Source organism: Lycium barbarum, chromosome 9 (genome assembly GCF_019175385.1).
Source record: "Lycium barbarum isolate Lr01 chromosome 9, ASM1917538v2, whole genome shotgun sequence".
Taxonomy (NCBI): Eukaryota; Viridiplantae; Streptophyta; class Magnoliopsida; order Solanales; family Solanaceae; genus Lycium; species Lycium barbarum.
Window position 1 is genome coordinate 11,442,107 of NC_083345.1, and position 15,522 is coordinate 11,457,628.

Here is a 15,522-nt window from a genome sequence, read left to right on the forward strand (position 1 = left end):
TATGGAGCACAAACTACAATGTTATATTAATCGTGTTTTGAACATAGTATCCCATATTGACAAAATCAAGCAATATATATATATATATAAAAAAAAAAGTGAATCCCATATTAAAAAAATAAACAATGTCAAAAAAAAAAGTGCAGACTTTGTATTCTTAGCAAACACTAATATAATAAAGTTTTAGATACGGAGCACAAATTACAATGTTATATCAATCGTGTTTTGAACATAATATATATATATATATATATATATATATATATATATATATATATATATATATATATATATATATATATATATATGTATTATATACATAAAAATAATGCAAACTAATAATGTCTAAAAGGGTGGGCCCCATACTAAACGACACCAAGCAATATAAAAAATAAAAATAAAAAAAGAAGAAACTATATAAAGCATGGGTTTAGACCCACGCTTCATCGTCCGTTGTTCCTTTAAAAAAAAGGAAGAAAAAAAAGTGGAACTGACCACATCCAAACTCACAGGAAAAAAAGAGTGGACCCCATATTAACAGAATCAAACAATATTAAAAAAAAATGTGAATCCCATATTAATAAAACAAACAATGTTAAAAAACAAATGCTTAGAAAATCAAACAATTAAATCAATAATGATGGACTCTTTAGAATAAGGAAAAAATCAATTTTTACTTTGTTTCGTTTTAAACATGTAAAATTAATTTAATAATTTGAATTAGAATTATCTAAATCAAAATTTGATAAAAAATTATAAGTATTTTATGCCGTTAAATTAATCGAATTAAAATTGAAAGTATCAACTGATGCTTAAATATTGCTACTGTTTTATCTCAAAGAGAGGAAAATAGTTTCTTTTTAAACAAGTCTTCTCTTTTAAAAAGTATTAATAAATTTTCGTAGCAAATACGAATAAAATAAAGTTCTAGATACGGAGCACAAACTACAATGTTATATTAATCGTATTTTGAACATAGTGTGTATATATATATATATATATTATCATTATCTAAACACAACTACATATACATAGATACACTATAATTCGAAGTGTTGGGCCCGTGTGCAACACGGGCATAGGCCATCTAGTTCGTTTATAAAGACTCAATTTTTTAAAAATTTTATTTGCAGGAAATTTAAATGGTTAGTCGTATGCGTATAGGTTTTTCATTTTTGAGCTATTTTAAATTATACTAAATCAGTATATTTTTAGATGTTCATCAATAAAGACTCACTTTTTTTTTTTAATTTTTTATTTGCAGAAAATTTAAATGCTTAGTGGGTTTTCATTTTTGAGCTCTTTAAAATTGCTAAATCAGTATATATGTAGATTTTCATCTATAAAGACTCAATTTTTATTTTATTTTTACTTTTTTATTTGCAGAATATTTAAATGCTTAGTGGGTTTTTACTTTTGAGCTCTTTTAAATTGCTAAATCAGTATATGTAGATTTTCATCTATAAAGACTCAATCCCTAGTCATACTTGGACTTACGGGTTAAAATAATTGAGATTGAGAGCTTACATGGAGCCTACATGGATCTGACGTGGCTAATTTTTTTGTGTTGTGGAGTTCAAGTCATACTTTCATCCATATAAGGGCAAATTTATCAAGTATCATAATTGGGAGGACAAATTTGATCCCAAATTTTGACGGAGAGCAAATTTGAACTATAAATCATACTTGGAGGTTAAATTTGACCCATTGCCCAATAAGATTTCTCAAATTTGTGGGGAGTAGAAGGATCAAAACTTGTATATCGCAATTAATTGAATGTTAAATGTGCCTAAACCAATAGTAGAAAAAAGATCAAACTTTGTCCGTATTTGAGGGATTAAAAGTGCGAATTTCCCTTTCTTCCTTTTCTTTTTTCTTAAACCTTTTAAGTGCGGGGGTTCAAATATTATTTTGCTCTATTGGGTCTAAAAGGATCAACTTGAACCTTCAGAAATGGAAAGGACTGACTTAGCCTTCTACTAGTTTGTTCAAATAGAGTGTTGTTGACTTTTAGCATCCCATGCTTCTATATATAATAACAATCCTAATAAGAAGTAGTAGTGGCAAAAGCAGTACATACTACTAAAACTTAGTTAAGCAGAAAATGTGCGACCAAGTCAGCAGCAGCAGCACTGTGGAGGAAGTGGAATCAGATTCCAATTCCGATAGTGGTTTAGGACCTCTGTCGCCAATTCGCTGCTCCTCGCCGGGTAGCCAGACTTGGTTTGCTTATGCTTGGTCGGAATTGCTTGAACATCACATTCCCCCTAATCCAGCTTCAACGCTTTGCCATGAGTTGAACGATTTTGACATTTCAACCAGTTATCCGCCCGTTTCCTTTCCGGAATTCCATGATGATAGGCGCATTCTCGACTCACAAGGTATCACTTTATTTTAGTCAAAAGGGCCTTATCAGGTTACTATTCAAGATGAACTCATATCTTCTCGATGGTTGTGTATTGTATTTTGTTGTTAGCTTAAATATAATATTTATTTTGATTGTTAATTTAACCTTATTATATCGTATCATTAAATCGTAACGATGTAAGGTCTCATTTGGTGTGATCGTGTGTTATCTCATTTTTATTATCTTATTTGTCTTTACTTATATCTAATAATTTTATTTTATTCTTTACTCTACCTTTTATAGTAGACTAGTTTCGTGTGTCCCATATAAATGCGTAAAGACTTTTTAAAACGATAGAGATAATGTTAAAACATTTTTTGATTTATCATTGCAAAATTCATACCTCCTCGGCTTCAATGAATTATGTTTCAGACCACACTGCAAAATAATTTAACTATTAGAGAACATTATATGACAAATCATCATGTGCAATACAACATGATGGTGCTTAATTTGATGATTTATCATTGCAAAATTCATACCTCCTCGGCTTCAATGAACTATGTTTCGCACTACACTGCAAACGAATTTAACTATTAGAGAACATTTTATAACAAATTATAAGCAATAACATAAAGAAACATAATATATCACTTGGATATAAGCTAATTTTAGAAGGTAATAGCAGAAAAAATGGATTCGAGAGGAAATTCATGCTATAGGGGAGCTGAAGCATGGGAGTAGAGATTGGTAAGTTGATTAGATTATTTGGTAATTGAAGACGAAAGTTTAGTGCAAGCAGATTCCTACAGTCACTTGAAGTCTTGAATAAACACAGACTGGATCTTGTAAAACACAACACAATTTAAGAGGTCCTAATTGACTCTTCTTCTTCCAAAAAAATCTTTGACTACCATGTTTTGATTTGAAACTTAGAGAAACTTGGCTGGATAGCAATTAAGAATCTTTAAATGATTAATAACGGTTCAGTGTACGTAGCACTATTATTTAGGTTGACATAAATTGCACATTTACAATAAATATTGAAAGGTAAATGATAGTGCTTAAGTGAAATATATTATAGTCACTTAACTTTATAGGGTTGTTTTAGTATTTTTGACTTTTAAATTTGGACCTTCCCACTTCTAGTATATTATGATATGATTATGATGATCTACCCCGTATCCTACTTTTCTTGTGGGTTTATCCTTCAAATTGCTGATGTGTGACATTATGTAATGACGGGAAACAATACACTCTATCCAAACATAGTACTCACCAAAATCATACAGTACGATATAATACAACACAATATGTACCAATCATCCAAACAGTGTGCTCCATAAATTTTCCAAGGCTATCTCATTGTTTCCTTACCTGTATTAGTGGTATTTAAGATTAGTATATGTCAGTTTGGCAAAACAGAATTTCTGATAAATTACAGTGCTTTTCCTTCTGGGTCGAGCTCGTAGCACGGGACTTGCCTAGTGCGGGTTATCTCTCCTGTGTGGTTTGCGAGCTCTTGCACAGGAGCTAGGTTTAACCTGTGCACACCGAAGGGTAGCGGCTGGGGGTTCGCATGTCATAAAAAAAAATAAAAAATACAGTGATTTCTGCTCTAGGCTGGAATAACTAAGGAATTTCCCTTCTAAATTGAAAAATTACGGAGAATTTCCTGTGCGAACATCTTGTTAGAAGACATCTCCTACCATTAATTAATGTCGCTAATAGTGGTGAGAAACAAAAGTTATACTCCATTTAGACAATTTTTTCCCTAAAATGGAAGTTTCCCTGTCACTTGTGTGGACCTGGACCTCTTTTTTCTGAGTGAATTTTGTGAGATCATTTCTCTTGATATTTTGTACCCTCTTCTCTATAATAGATTGCTCATCTCCTGATCGAACGAATCACGTTAAATGTTTGTGTCTCCATTGCTATATTTCTCTTTTGTTGTCTGACTTATCGTCTTTCAAAGTTTGCTTTGTTAGCTTCCGCATGACACCTGGTTATTTTGATCCTAACATATCTATCAGAGAGTTCACAAAGTTGGTGTATGTTCCAGATGATCTTCAGGAGTTTTATTCTTTGAGAAAGTTGGAGATTCAATCTGATCGTCGGATTCTACGCGTGCATCCAGACTTCTGTCTTCCTTTGGAAAGGTTACGTTTTCTGGAGTACACTTTAGGTCGTCTAACTGAGCTTCGAGCAATTAAGTATCTCCATATTTTGACAGTTACCGATTTATGTGTGCTACCTGCGGTTGAAAGAATTCACAGTGTAAGTAGAGGTTCTACTTTTTCTACTTTCGCAAGTAATTATATTTCTTTCTAGTTCTTCTATTACAGAATGTAGCTGGCAACGCATTCCTATATTTAGCACACTTATACTTTCTTGGTCTGTTTTTAGTCAAATCTTGAAACTATAACTAATAACTGAATTCTATAAATAATATCAAGGCATGCACAAGAGTGCAAGTAGTTAGATGCTTTCAAAAAGACATTTTTCTTGGTAATTTCTTTTTTCTCGGGGGCATTGTGTAAGTTAAAGACTTTTACCCGAGAGCTTATCAAATCAATTGACTATATCAGTTTTAAGAAACATATTCAGGAAAAACATGAACTTTCTAGCTAAGTCGACAACTGCTAATTTGGTGTTTACTGTGCTGCAGCCGCATTTGTCGATGGAAGCAGAACTCACCTATTCATTGCGAAACCTCATGAACTCAACTGTTCAATATTCCCTTTCTCAAGCTTTTTCACCCAGAATGAGTAACCACAATGACCAATCTTTTGTTGCTTGTGAGTATGAGAATAAATTTTTCCTTGCTCAAGCTACAGATTGCAGAGAAAACAATTGTCAGTTCCAATCCTTCATTCCTTGTGGGAGCAGCAGTGAATTTTCCCCATGTAGGGTGGCTTCAATAGTTTATTTTTTGTATCTATTTGAGGAGCTGCATCAAGATTTTAGAGTTCTAGGCAGTATTTTCGACATCAGGACATCTTTCTGCACTCCAAGTTTCAAATTCTCATATCATTCTTCACCTGGTAATGCCCATGGATACCATTATCATGGAACTTTATCTCTGAGCTTGCTTGTAAACTCTAAAAAGTCACCTCTTGGATTTTTTGAGATTGTATACTGCCCACTTAAAGCTTGCTTTCCTCCCAAAGATCAGGGAGGACCTGGTCCTAACAAGGTTAGTCTTATCAATCATTGCAGGTTATCTTCTGGTTTTTGCTAGTAACGGTTGTGTTATTTGCCTTGAAACCCTTTTTGTGGGATATATGTCAGGACATAGTTTGTTTATTTACCTTTTTGTCTAGGATTTACATTTCCCATCATCTGAAAGCAGTAGAATTTAAAAATGTTGTCTCAAGGTGTTTATGTTGTTTGCAGAAAAAACAATCCGGCTTATCTCCAATACTAGATTCCATAATGGTTCGAAGTTCATCAAATGGACTACAGATGTTGGTTGATTCACTGCAAACATTTGAGCACAGCGCAAATGCGAGTCGTGAAAATCGAGAAGTTATTGTAGACACTCCAACAAACAATGAACACAAGAAAAAGATCAAGTACAATATGGAGTGCCGGTGGATGGATTAGTTTGCAAGACATTGAACAGCATTATGGCAAGAAACGTGCAGAGGCTGCAGAAACCCTTCAAGGTAAGCTGTCGCTCCCGGTAAAATTAGGCACTACCTCAAATCCCATCCTCTAGTGTGGATGAGCTTTTTTTGTACTACTGGAATTTTCTGTTTTCATTTAAACTTCTTCATGCTGCAGTCAGTGTCTCTACGTTCAAGCGAATATGCAGGCAGCATGGAATTCTTCGGTGGCCATCTGCCAAAAGGAAGAGAGACAAGGGTTTCCTCCCTGCTCGAAAGTCCAATGCATCCTTCCAGGTTGCTGATACTTCAGCTTCCCAATCTCGAAAGGCTTTTCTAAGTGCCCTGCAACCTTTTTCGTCGTCTTCTACTGTTATTGAAACTCATCAAGAATCCTCACTTTTTTCTATTCAGTCTAATCACAGAGAGGGTGATCGATCAAACCATAATATGCTAGGAAACAGTGAAACCACCAAGGGAGCCTCGGCTGAGGCATCACGACAGTGTAAGGCAAGAAATGTTAGCCTTGCCATTGATAATCTGACGCCTAATGCTCTGGCCAAAACGTCTCAACCACTACAAAATGGTATGCCAGGTGATGAGGAAAGTGAGATCTCTTCTATGTCCAGCCAAAAGAGAAAAAGGCTGGAGAAAGAGACAGATTATATGGAAAAGGTGACTCATTCTGAAGAACAACTTTCACAAATGCAGAACTTTGTTCCCAAAAGGCAGGCAGTAGAGAGTGCTAGTAAAGATTCATCCTTCCTCACCCCAGTAAGTGGGACTATTGAGGGCAACAACATGGATTACAATCCCAATTCAATCACTGTAAGCATAATCATTCTTTCCTTTTTCTGCCATTATTTCAACTATTTGCTTTCTTGGCTCTCCTTTTATCTAAAAGTGGACAGACTAGAAGCTAAAACAAATACAGAATTACTTGAAACATAAAGGATATTTCAAGACCAAGTTTCTTTTATATAACTATCTCTCGAGTTATGCCTCAAGAATAATTGATATATACTTTGATCTCTACTTGCTATCAGTATCTCGTCGCGGATGATATGGATACCACTCGTATGGGAGTTCAACCTTCTCTTGAATCTATATCAACTGAGATATTAAACTCATTTCCCTGCAATGAAAACACCGCTCATAACACAAAGCTGCATTTTGACAATTTGATCGCGTTACCTCTTGAAGATCTTATTGACCCTGAAAATGAATCTTCCATGAAAAAAGCATTGTCCACCCTAGCAGACAACCTCTCTTTGTTTTCAGAAGAACAAGCCGAACAAATACTTGGACTCTCGTTCGATTTTCCTACACTTGTGCATAGCTGGAGAGAGTATTCTCGATCCCAAATGTACAGTCAAAAGTCCTTCGCTGAAATGGAGAAAATTAGAGATTTGGTGGAGACTTCAGCGAAAGATGAAGAGACTCTAAATGTCAGATACGAAGAACTTAAGAGTAAGGAGAAGGAACTGATGGCACAATTGGAAGCAGTGCAGAAAGAGAAGGCAGGGATAGCTGAACAGAGGAATGAAAAATCTAAGCAGACCAAGTATTTGGATTCTTTGGCAGAGGAGAAAGCAGCTGGCAGAACCAAAGGGAAACATATGATGAAAATAGCCACTACCAAGCTGAACAACTTAATTGATCAATGGGCTAAGATACAATCTTTCTTTGTATAGATTTGCTGGTAAACTCAATTAGGTTCCACATTTTTGTTATTTCATAATGTCGCATCCTTATAGTTAGATTAAGAAAGAACCTTTATTTAAGGTCCACAGTAATGCATCAGAATTCACAACTATGGAAATGTTTTCTACATCATGCATCTCTTTCCTATTTGTTTTTCTCCATCGTTAGAGATTGAAAATGTTGTTACTGGTTGTAAAAAATGGTAAAAATTTCCCGCATAAAGTGTTTACACCCAACTGTGGAGTACTATTTTATTAGGGTTTTGTCCTGATTTTCTTACCATATTTGGATTTTATCTTTTCTTGAAGGGAGGGCAAAGATTTCACCATAATTGGTACCTTTCCCAAAAGGAAATTTTAATATTCCATATTTAGGTAACCACTTTCTTGGAGGAAAAGGTTTTGGACCTCTATAAATTGAAGAATCCCTCTCATACAGTACAACACAATAGCATACACAATGTAGCAATTAAAAGAGTCTTGTTTAGGGGGAGATTTTTCTGTCAAAAGTTTATAATTGCATAGTATTTTTTCATATGTAGTTCAATTGATCAAATCGTATTAGAATATTATGTCACTTTTAGCATGTTTTTCTTTGTCGTTTGATTTATTATTGTTCAAGGTTTGCAATTATTAGCTTCCGCATGACGCCCTGATGATTTCGATCCTAACAAGTGATATCAGAGCCAAGTTCAATAAGATTGAAGACAGACTCTAAGGGGGTTCCAATCAAGAGCAACCAATTTGATGATAGCAAAGTTTTTTGTCAACAAAACCAAAAAAAAGGTCCAAAAAAACTACATATGGAGATGAATTTTTCAATCAGATTTTCAACAATCCTGCTGCTGCGTATCTTTAAAAACCAAAAAGTATATTTTTAAAGGAAAATAACATTGTATGACACTTTGAAGAAAATATTTACCCGGATTAGCCAATATTTTTTTATTTACCTGAGCTAGCCAACTTCTATAGCTTTGTTGTTGCTCTGTGGGTTTGTTTATTGTTGCTGAAAGCAACTGTACGTAGTCAATTGTTTCATGTGATATTCCTAAGTTTATAGCTTACGTGTATAAGACAAATAGCAGTGATTGTTACAAATTTAGAATATGTGCAGCTTCCACACTATTATACACTTTTATACCGTGTAGAAGTGTGTATAAATACCTATTATACATTTTGTATAAACTCCTCATATGTAAACACCTCTTGTATAAGTTTTTATAATATAGTATACTAGCGTAAAAGTGTGTATAAACGCCTCTTATACGTTATTATACAAGTTTAATACATTGTCTACTCCATGTGTATAAAGTTGTATATTGTGAAAAAGTGGCTATGCGGGGTGTAATTTAAAAATATGGCTACACAAATGTAATTTTGTATGCTAGATTGTACATTATTGAAATTTCTCCTATTTTTAACCCATGCTTATTTTTCATGCTGGGCTCCAATTTTTAACTCATGCTTAGTTTTTCAATGCATAAGCTCCAATTATTAATCCTTGCTTACTTTTAACGCATGGACCAATTTCAACCCATGTTTACTTTTAACGCATGGGCTCCACTTTCAACCTGTGCTCACTTTTAATGCACAAGGCTCAAATTTTTAACGCATAATATTTTTAACAATGGCAAGCAGCAGTGATGAAGATTATGTGAAGAAGACGGATCAAGTTTTGTCAAGAAAATCCAAGCCAAAAGGGGAGATTTATTAGGGTTTTGCCCTGATTTTCTTACCATATTTGGATTTTACCTTTTCTCGAAGGAAGTGTAAAGAGTTTACCATAATTGATTTTACTTTTCCCAAAAGAAAATTTTAATATTTCATATTTAGGTAACCTCTTTCTTGGAGGAAAAGGTTTTGGATCTCTATAAATTGAAGAATTCTTCTCATACAACATAACACAATAGCATTCATAATGTAGCCATTAAAAGAGTCTTGTTTGGGGTTGGGGGGGGGGGGGGGGGGGGGAGGGATTTTTCTCTCAAAAGTTTTATGATTTTATGTTAGCTTTTCATATGTAGATCAATTAATCAAACCATATTAAAATATTATGTTGCTTTTAGTATGATTCTTTGTCGTCTAATTTATCTTTGTTCAAGTTTTGTAATTATTAGCTTCCGCATGACGTCCTGATGATTTCGATCCCAAAATATTTAACCATAGTTAACTATGCGTGCTTTTGATGGTACTTGATCTTAATTAATAATATAAAAAATAGTGAAAATTACACTGTATGTTAATTGGGGTAACAATGCTATCAAAATTGACCCATTTTTTTAATTCTTATAAAAAATGAACCAAATTTTTCTCTCTCACACTTTCTCTCGCTCTCTGCCTTTTTATATGTTTGTATATGTTGGTATAAGTGTCTGTATATGTTTGTATATGTCTGTATATTTTGGGTTATTTTTTGTAATATAAGTTTTGAGCTTTTTTTTACAATATAAGTCATCAACTTATATATTTCTGAAATCTTCCCAAAAATAGTGAAAATTACACTGTATACTTGTAATGCATTGTTACTCTGTTTATCTTCCAGATGGTAACGTGGATTGACGGTGCTTTCTTATACTTTCTCAGCCGCTAACCACATCCAAAGGCCATATCCCTTATTTTTTCCTGCCGCGTACAATAGACCCTTGTGGTCCAATTCTTTCCCGAATTCCGCACACATCAGGAGCTTAGTACACCGAGCTATTTTTTTTTTTCCTGCTGCAACTATCATTAGCCGTATGAACAGGAACATATAGATTAGTTAATTTTGCAAATTTATCATCATATTCATTTATTATACGTCTATTTCATCTCCAGCATCTATGAACATCAACTTAATTAAAATTATGAGATGTGATAGATGGCCAATGCTCTACACAAATATAATAGCCAGAAATTCGCAACAATAGAGAAGATTTTGGTAAGATGAGAAATTTGTGTGCAACTAGTAGATGTAAAGATAAAATTATTTAAGTCTGAGAAATTTTCAAATAAAAGCTTAAGGTATATTTTCATTCACAAACTCAACAAGCAATAAAAGGAAGTCAAGAGGTTTTGGCTACTAGTTTACAATCCGGCATACATAACTAATGATGAGAAAATATATTATTTTATATCGGGTAGAAGCTAAAATAATTAATACATGAATAACAAAACTAACCCTGCATAACTAATATTTGCATACTTCCAAACGATCCGTAGATTCTTTAAATTTACAAACCTGGCATCCTACTTAAACATTTTTTAAGGTTGAAAAATAGTGAAAAGCAATGAACATGCGGAAAGAATCACGAAGAAAGAAAAGAAAAAGAACAACTAATATCAAATTGAACCGTTTGGCCCTTCCCTTATGTATAATAAAGAACAGAACTATCAGGCACCACATGAAATTGAACCTTGGGGCCCTTGGAAAATTCTCAGTACATACATACTAGTAGCATAAATATATGATTCTCCAATAGAAATTTCTAAATTTAGCCTAATCCTTTTTGGTTAAGAGAACAATAGTATCAAAGGCGAATCTGTGTATAAAAAATGGGTCACGTGAACTCATGGTCACCCGACTAAACTCGTTATATTATGTATATAATCCTTAAATATATATCTACTATTAATTGAAGGAATATATAGTCAAATTGGACTGAGTGGAGCACTGCTTAAGTGTTGGGTTTAACTCCCTAAGGTTGTGGGATCGAACTCTAATAAATGCACTTTTACGTCTTTTTTAAAAATAAAAAAAATCTAAGCAGTCTTTAACTTTTTTTATATCTAATTTTAAAAGCAATGGTGAACCCATCCTCTGGATTCGCCTCTAAATAGTATAGTATAGTATAGTAGTTAATTAAGATGTTGGAGCAGGATGAAGAAGAATGTGGTAATGCCTTTACCTTGATAAGCTCACCTGGTTCAAATTATTTGCAAATTCAGCAAGTATGGGAACCAGGGATGTTCTATTTTGATTCTTCTTCTCTACCAATGGAGGAGGATCAAACTCTCTGGACTCACTCTTGGACTCATCAGGAATTTGGTTGATTACTCTCATTTACCTGAAAAACTTGATCCATTTAGTCAGTGATTGTTTTTTGTTTTCACCGGTGAAAATGGCTTTGAGATATGTCGAAAAATCCAATTAGCAAGAAATTTTTTAAGATTGTAGAGGGGAGTATGTTTTTCAAATTTGTGAAATTTTAAAGAGTGTGGCGGGGAGTTTTAGGAGGGTTAGAGATAGGCCGAAGAAGTATTGAGGAGAGATGATGAGACAGGACATGACGCAGGTCCGACTGACCGAGGACATGACCTCAGATAAGAGGTTACGGAGGATACGAATTAAGATAGAAGATTAGTAGTTAGTTGGGCGTGTTGTACTAGTAGTCGTAGTATTATTTTTGTAGTTTCTAGTCATTCGAATTCTGATCCTATTTGTTATCTCTTGGATTTTGATTATTGTATTAATTTGTGGTAGTTACGACCTTTGTTTTTTTTTCTTTCCTTTTTTTTTTTTTTGCTTTTTTAGACACCTTCATCATGCTTTTATAATATTTTGCCGTGACTTTTTATATTGCTTCAAATTGCTTGTCCTCCTCCCACGGTGGGGGTAAGACTTGCGTACATTCTACTCTCCCCTTTGTGGGATTTCACTGGGTATGTTGTTGTTATTTAAAGAGTGTGGCGAGAGGGGATTCAAAAGAAAAAATCTTTAGACAAAAGCCGACCGGATTCGGTGTTCACTTTTCCTGTTCGGTATGTATAGATTATACATTGATTATACACGGTTATACTTATACACATATTATACATGGATTATACATACATACATATACATATATATTATACATCTACAGTCTATTTTTAGTTTTAGTGGTTGGATGAACGGCTACTTATGTTAATTCTTCACAAAAATAAAAAATATAAAAATGTCAAAATATACTTCTTTTATGTCCAGGGGATTCAAAAATTTGCTTATGCTTAAATTGCTTAAACCATATTTGCGTTCCCGACAAAGGGGATTCATTGCAACTCCGCCAATGGTTCGGCCTTTTGCAACTGAGAAAACCACTTTGACGACCAGGCGTTAATATACTGTATAGCCTGTCTTTTCTTCTTTTTTTGTTCTTTTTTCTTTTTTCCTGTTTGTGATTAGAGAAATTTGATTGAAATTCCATAGGTATGATCAAAGGGGCAGCTAAGGCTCAAGTTCAAGTTTTTGATGCCCAACTTCAAGAGGATGATGTTGCCAGAGGAGCTTTGGACTAAATTTGATCTACATAGGGTTTGTTGCAATGGACCTATGTAGAGTTAACTTCCAATAGGATCAAACTTGATCAGTGGGTTTGCTCCAAGCCTCGAATGGAACCACCATGTAGAGTTAACTTATATATTGATCAAAGTCAATCACGATAAAATGATTTCCCAATCTAGAGTTTAAGAATGGGACTGGCTTTGCTCACAGTGAATCCAAATTTACTTTATTCCCAAACACTACTATTTAACTGTTTAAATGGTTTATAGTGATATAGCTTTTATATTCTGAGGATCTCTTACCTATGGAGTTTTTCATTCAAGCAAGGCATTCTATTTTAGCAATTTTTTGTTGGAGAAACTCTGGGAGAAAATTTGACCAACTTGGTACTTGAATGCGAATCCCAATAAAATGAGAGAAGGTTGCTTGATGTAATTGAATTGAAGAAGAAGATTATTTATTCCAACAGGTAAGCAAGATATAAATACAATATATCAGGTTCAAACTTAGAAAAGAAAATAAAGATTGATTCCTACAAATCTGCTACCTAATTATGCTATGTACATTGCTAAGAATAACATCTATATACATTTTGTAACACTCCCCCTCAAGTTAGAGCATAGATATTAATCATGCCCAACCTGTTACAAAGGTAATCAACACGAGTCTCGTTAACTGCCTTTGTGAGCAAATTAGCTAGTTGCTCTCCTGTCTTCACGTAGCTAGTGGAAATCAAATTTTCGTGAATCTTCTCACGAATGAAATGACAGTCGACTTCAATATGTTTGGTTCTTTCATGATACACCGGATTTGAAGCAATATGGAGCGCAACTTGATTATCACACTAGAGTTTTGACGGAGTAGGATATTTCACGCCAATTTCAGTTAAAAGGTGATGTATCCACATAATCTCACACACAGACTGCGGCATATCTCCATACTCGGATTTTGCACTGGATCGGGATACAACACTTTGCTTCTTACTCCTCCATGATACTAAATTCCCACCAACAAAGACACAATAGCCCGCAGTAGATCTTCTATCAATTTTGGATCCAGCATAGCCAGCATCTGCAAAACATTCCATACGAGAATGGCCATGATTGCCATACAATATGCCACGTCCAGGAGCTCCTTTTAAATAACATAAAATCTGTTCCAAAGCTTCCCAATATTTGACAGTAGGTGCGGACATGAACTGGCTAACAACACTCACCGCAAAAGAAATATCTAGACGAGTCACAACAAGGTAATTTAACTTCCCAACCAACCTTCTATACCTCTCCGGATCATCAAAAGGATCGCCATCGTCTTTTGTAAGATGCACACCGGGAGCCATTGGAGTACTACAAGGTTTGGCTGCCAACTTTCCAGTGTCTTCAAGCAAGTCAAGTATATACTTTCTCTGAGACAGAAAAATACCCTTCTTGCTTCTATTTACTTCTACTCCCAAAAAGTATTTCAACTGGCCCAAGTACTTCGTATGAAACCTATCATGCAGAAAAGACTTAAGGGAAGAGATCCCTGCATAATCACTTCCCGTAATGACAATATCATCAACATATACAACAAGGAGGATACTGCCAGCTGCTGATTGCCGGAAGATTGAGCGATCGCATTTGCTCATTTTCAGCCCAAAATCCTGAACTACCTCACTGAACTTGCCAAACCAAGCCTGTGGACTCTGCTTCAAGCCATACAAGGACTTCTTCAAATGACAGACATTCCCATACTCCCCCTGAGCAACAAAACCAGGTGGTTGCTTCATTTATACTTCCTCTTGAAGATCACCATAAAGGAATGCATTCTTGATATCTAACTGATGTAAAGGCCAATTCTCGGAAACAACTAGAGAAATAAACAAGCGAATAGAAGTGAGTTTGGCAACCGGCAAAAAAGTGTCTGAATAATCTACCCCATAAGTCTGAGCATACCCTTTAGCCACAAGTCTTGCCTTAAGTCTTGCTACCGAACCATCGGGATTAACTTTAACTGTGAAGACCTACTTACATCCCACTGGTTTCTTTCCCTTAGGCAAATCCACCAAATCTCATGTGTGGTTTTCCTTTAAGGCATGTATTTCCTCAAGCATCGCATCTGACCATCCAGGATGATTCAAAGCCTCCTTCACAATTTTGGGTACAGAAATAGTGTCTAGAGAAGCAATCAAGGATATAGACGTAGAGGATAATCGATCATAGGAAACAAAATTAGCAATGGAATGCGTGGATTTGCAAGTCCATGTACCTTTGCGAAGAGCAATTGGGAGGTCAAGGTTTTCTGGAGGATCAGATGGAGGAGGATCTGATGACAAAAGAACTAGTGCAGGGCATGTATCATCAGTCTCTCGCCGTCTTGAATAAACTTGAACAATTGGCTGTCTTGCTGGAGCAGGTGTCGAAGGCACAACAGTCGATTGGTGCTCAATAGAGTCACTAGGAGATGGAAGAATAATATCATCTGATTGTTCTGCCACAGCACGGGTACCCTGATAAACTAACCACTCATCCCCCTGACTTGTAGATTTGGGAGGTGCATAGAAGAATGGTGTGGTCTCTGAAAATACCACATCATTTGACACCAATTATTTGCCAAGTTTAGTAGAATAACATCGATACCCCTTCTGAA

The 15,522-nt window shown here is 34.9% G+C and overlaps 1 protein-coding gene across 3 annotated transcripts; it reads left to right on the forward strand.

The window, feature by feature from the left end:
• Positions 1–1,953: 1,953 nt before the first annotated feature.
• Positions 1,954–8,070, forward strand: LOC132611021 (protein NLP7-like). Of its 3 annotated transcripts, XR_009571430.1 has the most exons (5): positions 1,954–2,381; positions 4,410–4,624; positions 5,016–5,543; positions 5,744–6,015; positions 6,134–6,252. XR_009571430.1 is itself a non-coding variant. In XM_060325437.1 (4 exons), exons 1-4 carry the CDS (start codon positions 5,901–5,903, stop codon positions 7,647–7,649), a joined length of 1,296 nt encoding a protein of 431 aa, XP_060181420.1. In that variant the 5' UTR covers positions 5,763–5,900; the 3' UTR covers positions 7,650–8,070. The 3 variants fall into 3 exon arrangements, 2 of the variants coding, with proteins under 2 accessions (XP_060181420.1, XP_060181419.1); XM_060325437.1 differs by lacking the exons at positions 1,954–2,381; positions 4,410–4,624; positions 5,016–5,543 and adding exons at positions 6,370–6,783; positions 7,002–8,070 and having other exon boundaries at positions 5,763–6,015; XM_060325436.1 differs by lacking the exons at positions 1,954–2,381; positions 4,410–4,624; positions 5,016–5,543 and adding an exon at positions 7,002–8,068 and having other exon boundaries at positions 5,763–6,015; positions 6,134–6,783.
• Positions 8,071–15,522: the final 7,452 nt, after the last annotated feature.

Coding starts and splice junctions, on each gene's coding strand:
- LOC132611021 (XM_060325436.1), top strand. CDS start 5,901: ATGAACACAAGAAAAAGATCAAGTACAATATGGAGTGCCGGTGGATGG. Junction 6,016..6,133: donor GGCTGCAGAAACCCTTCAAG/GTAAGCTGTCGC, acceptor TTCATGCTGCAG/TCAGTGTCTCTACGTTCAAG. Junction 6,784..7,001: donor ACAATCCCAATTCAATCACT/GTAAGCATAATC, acceptor ACTTGCTATCAG/TATCTCGTCGCGGATGATAT.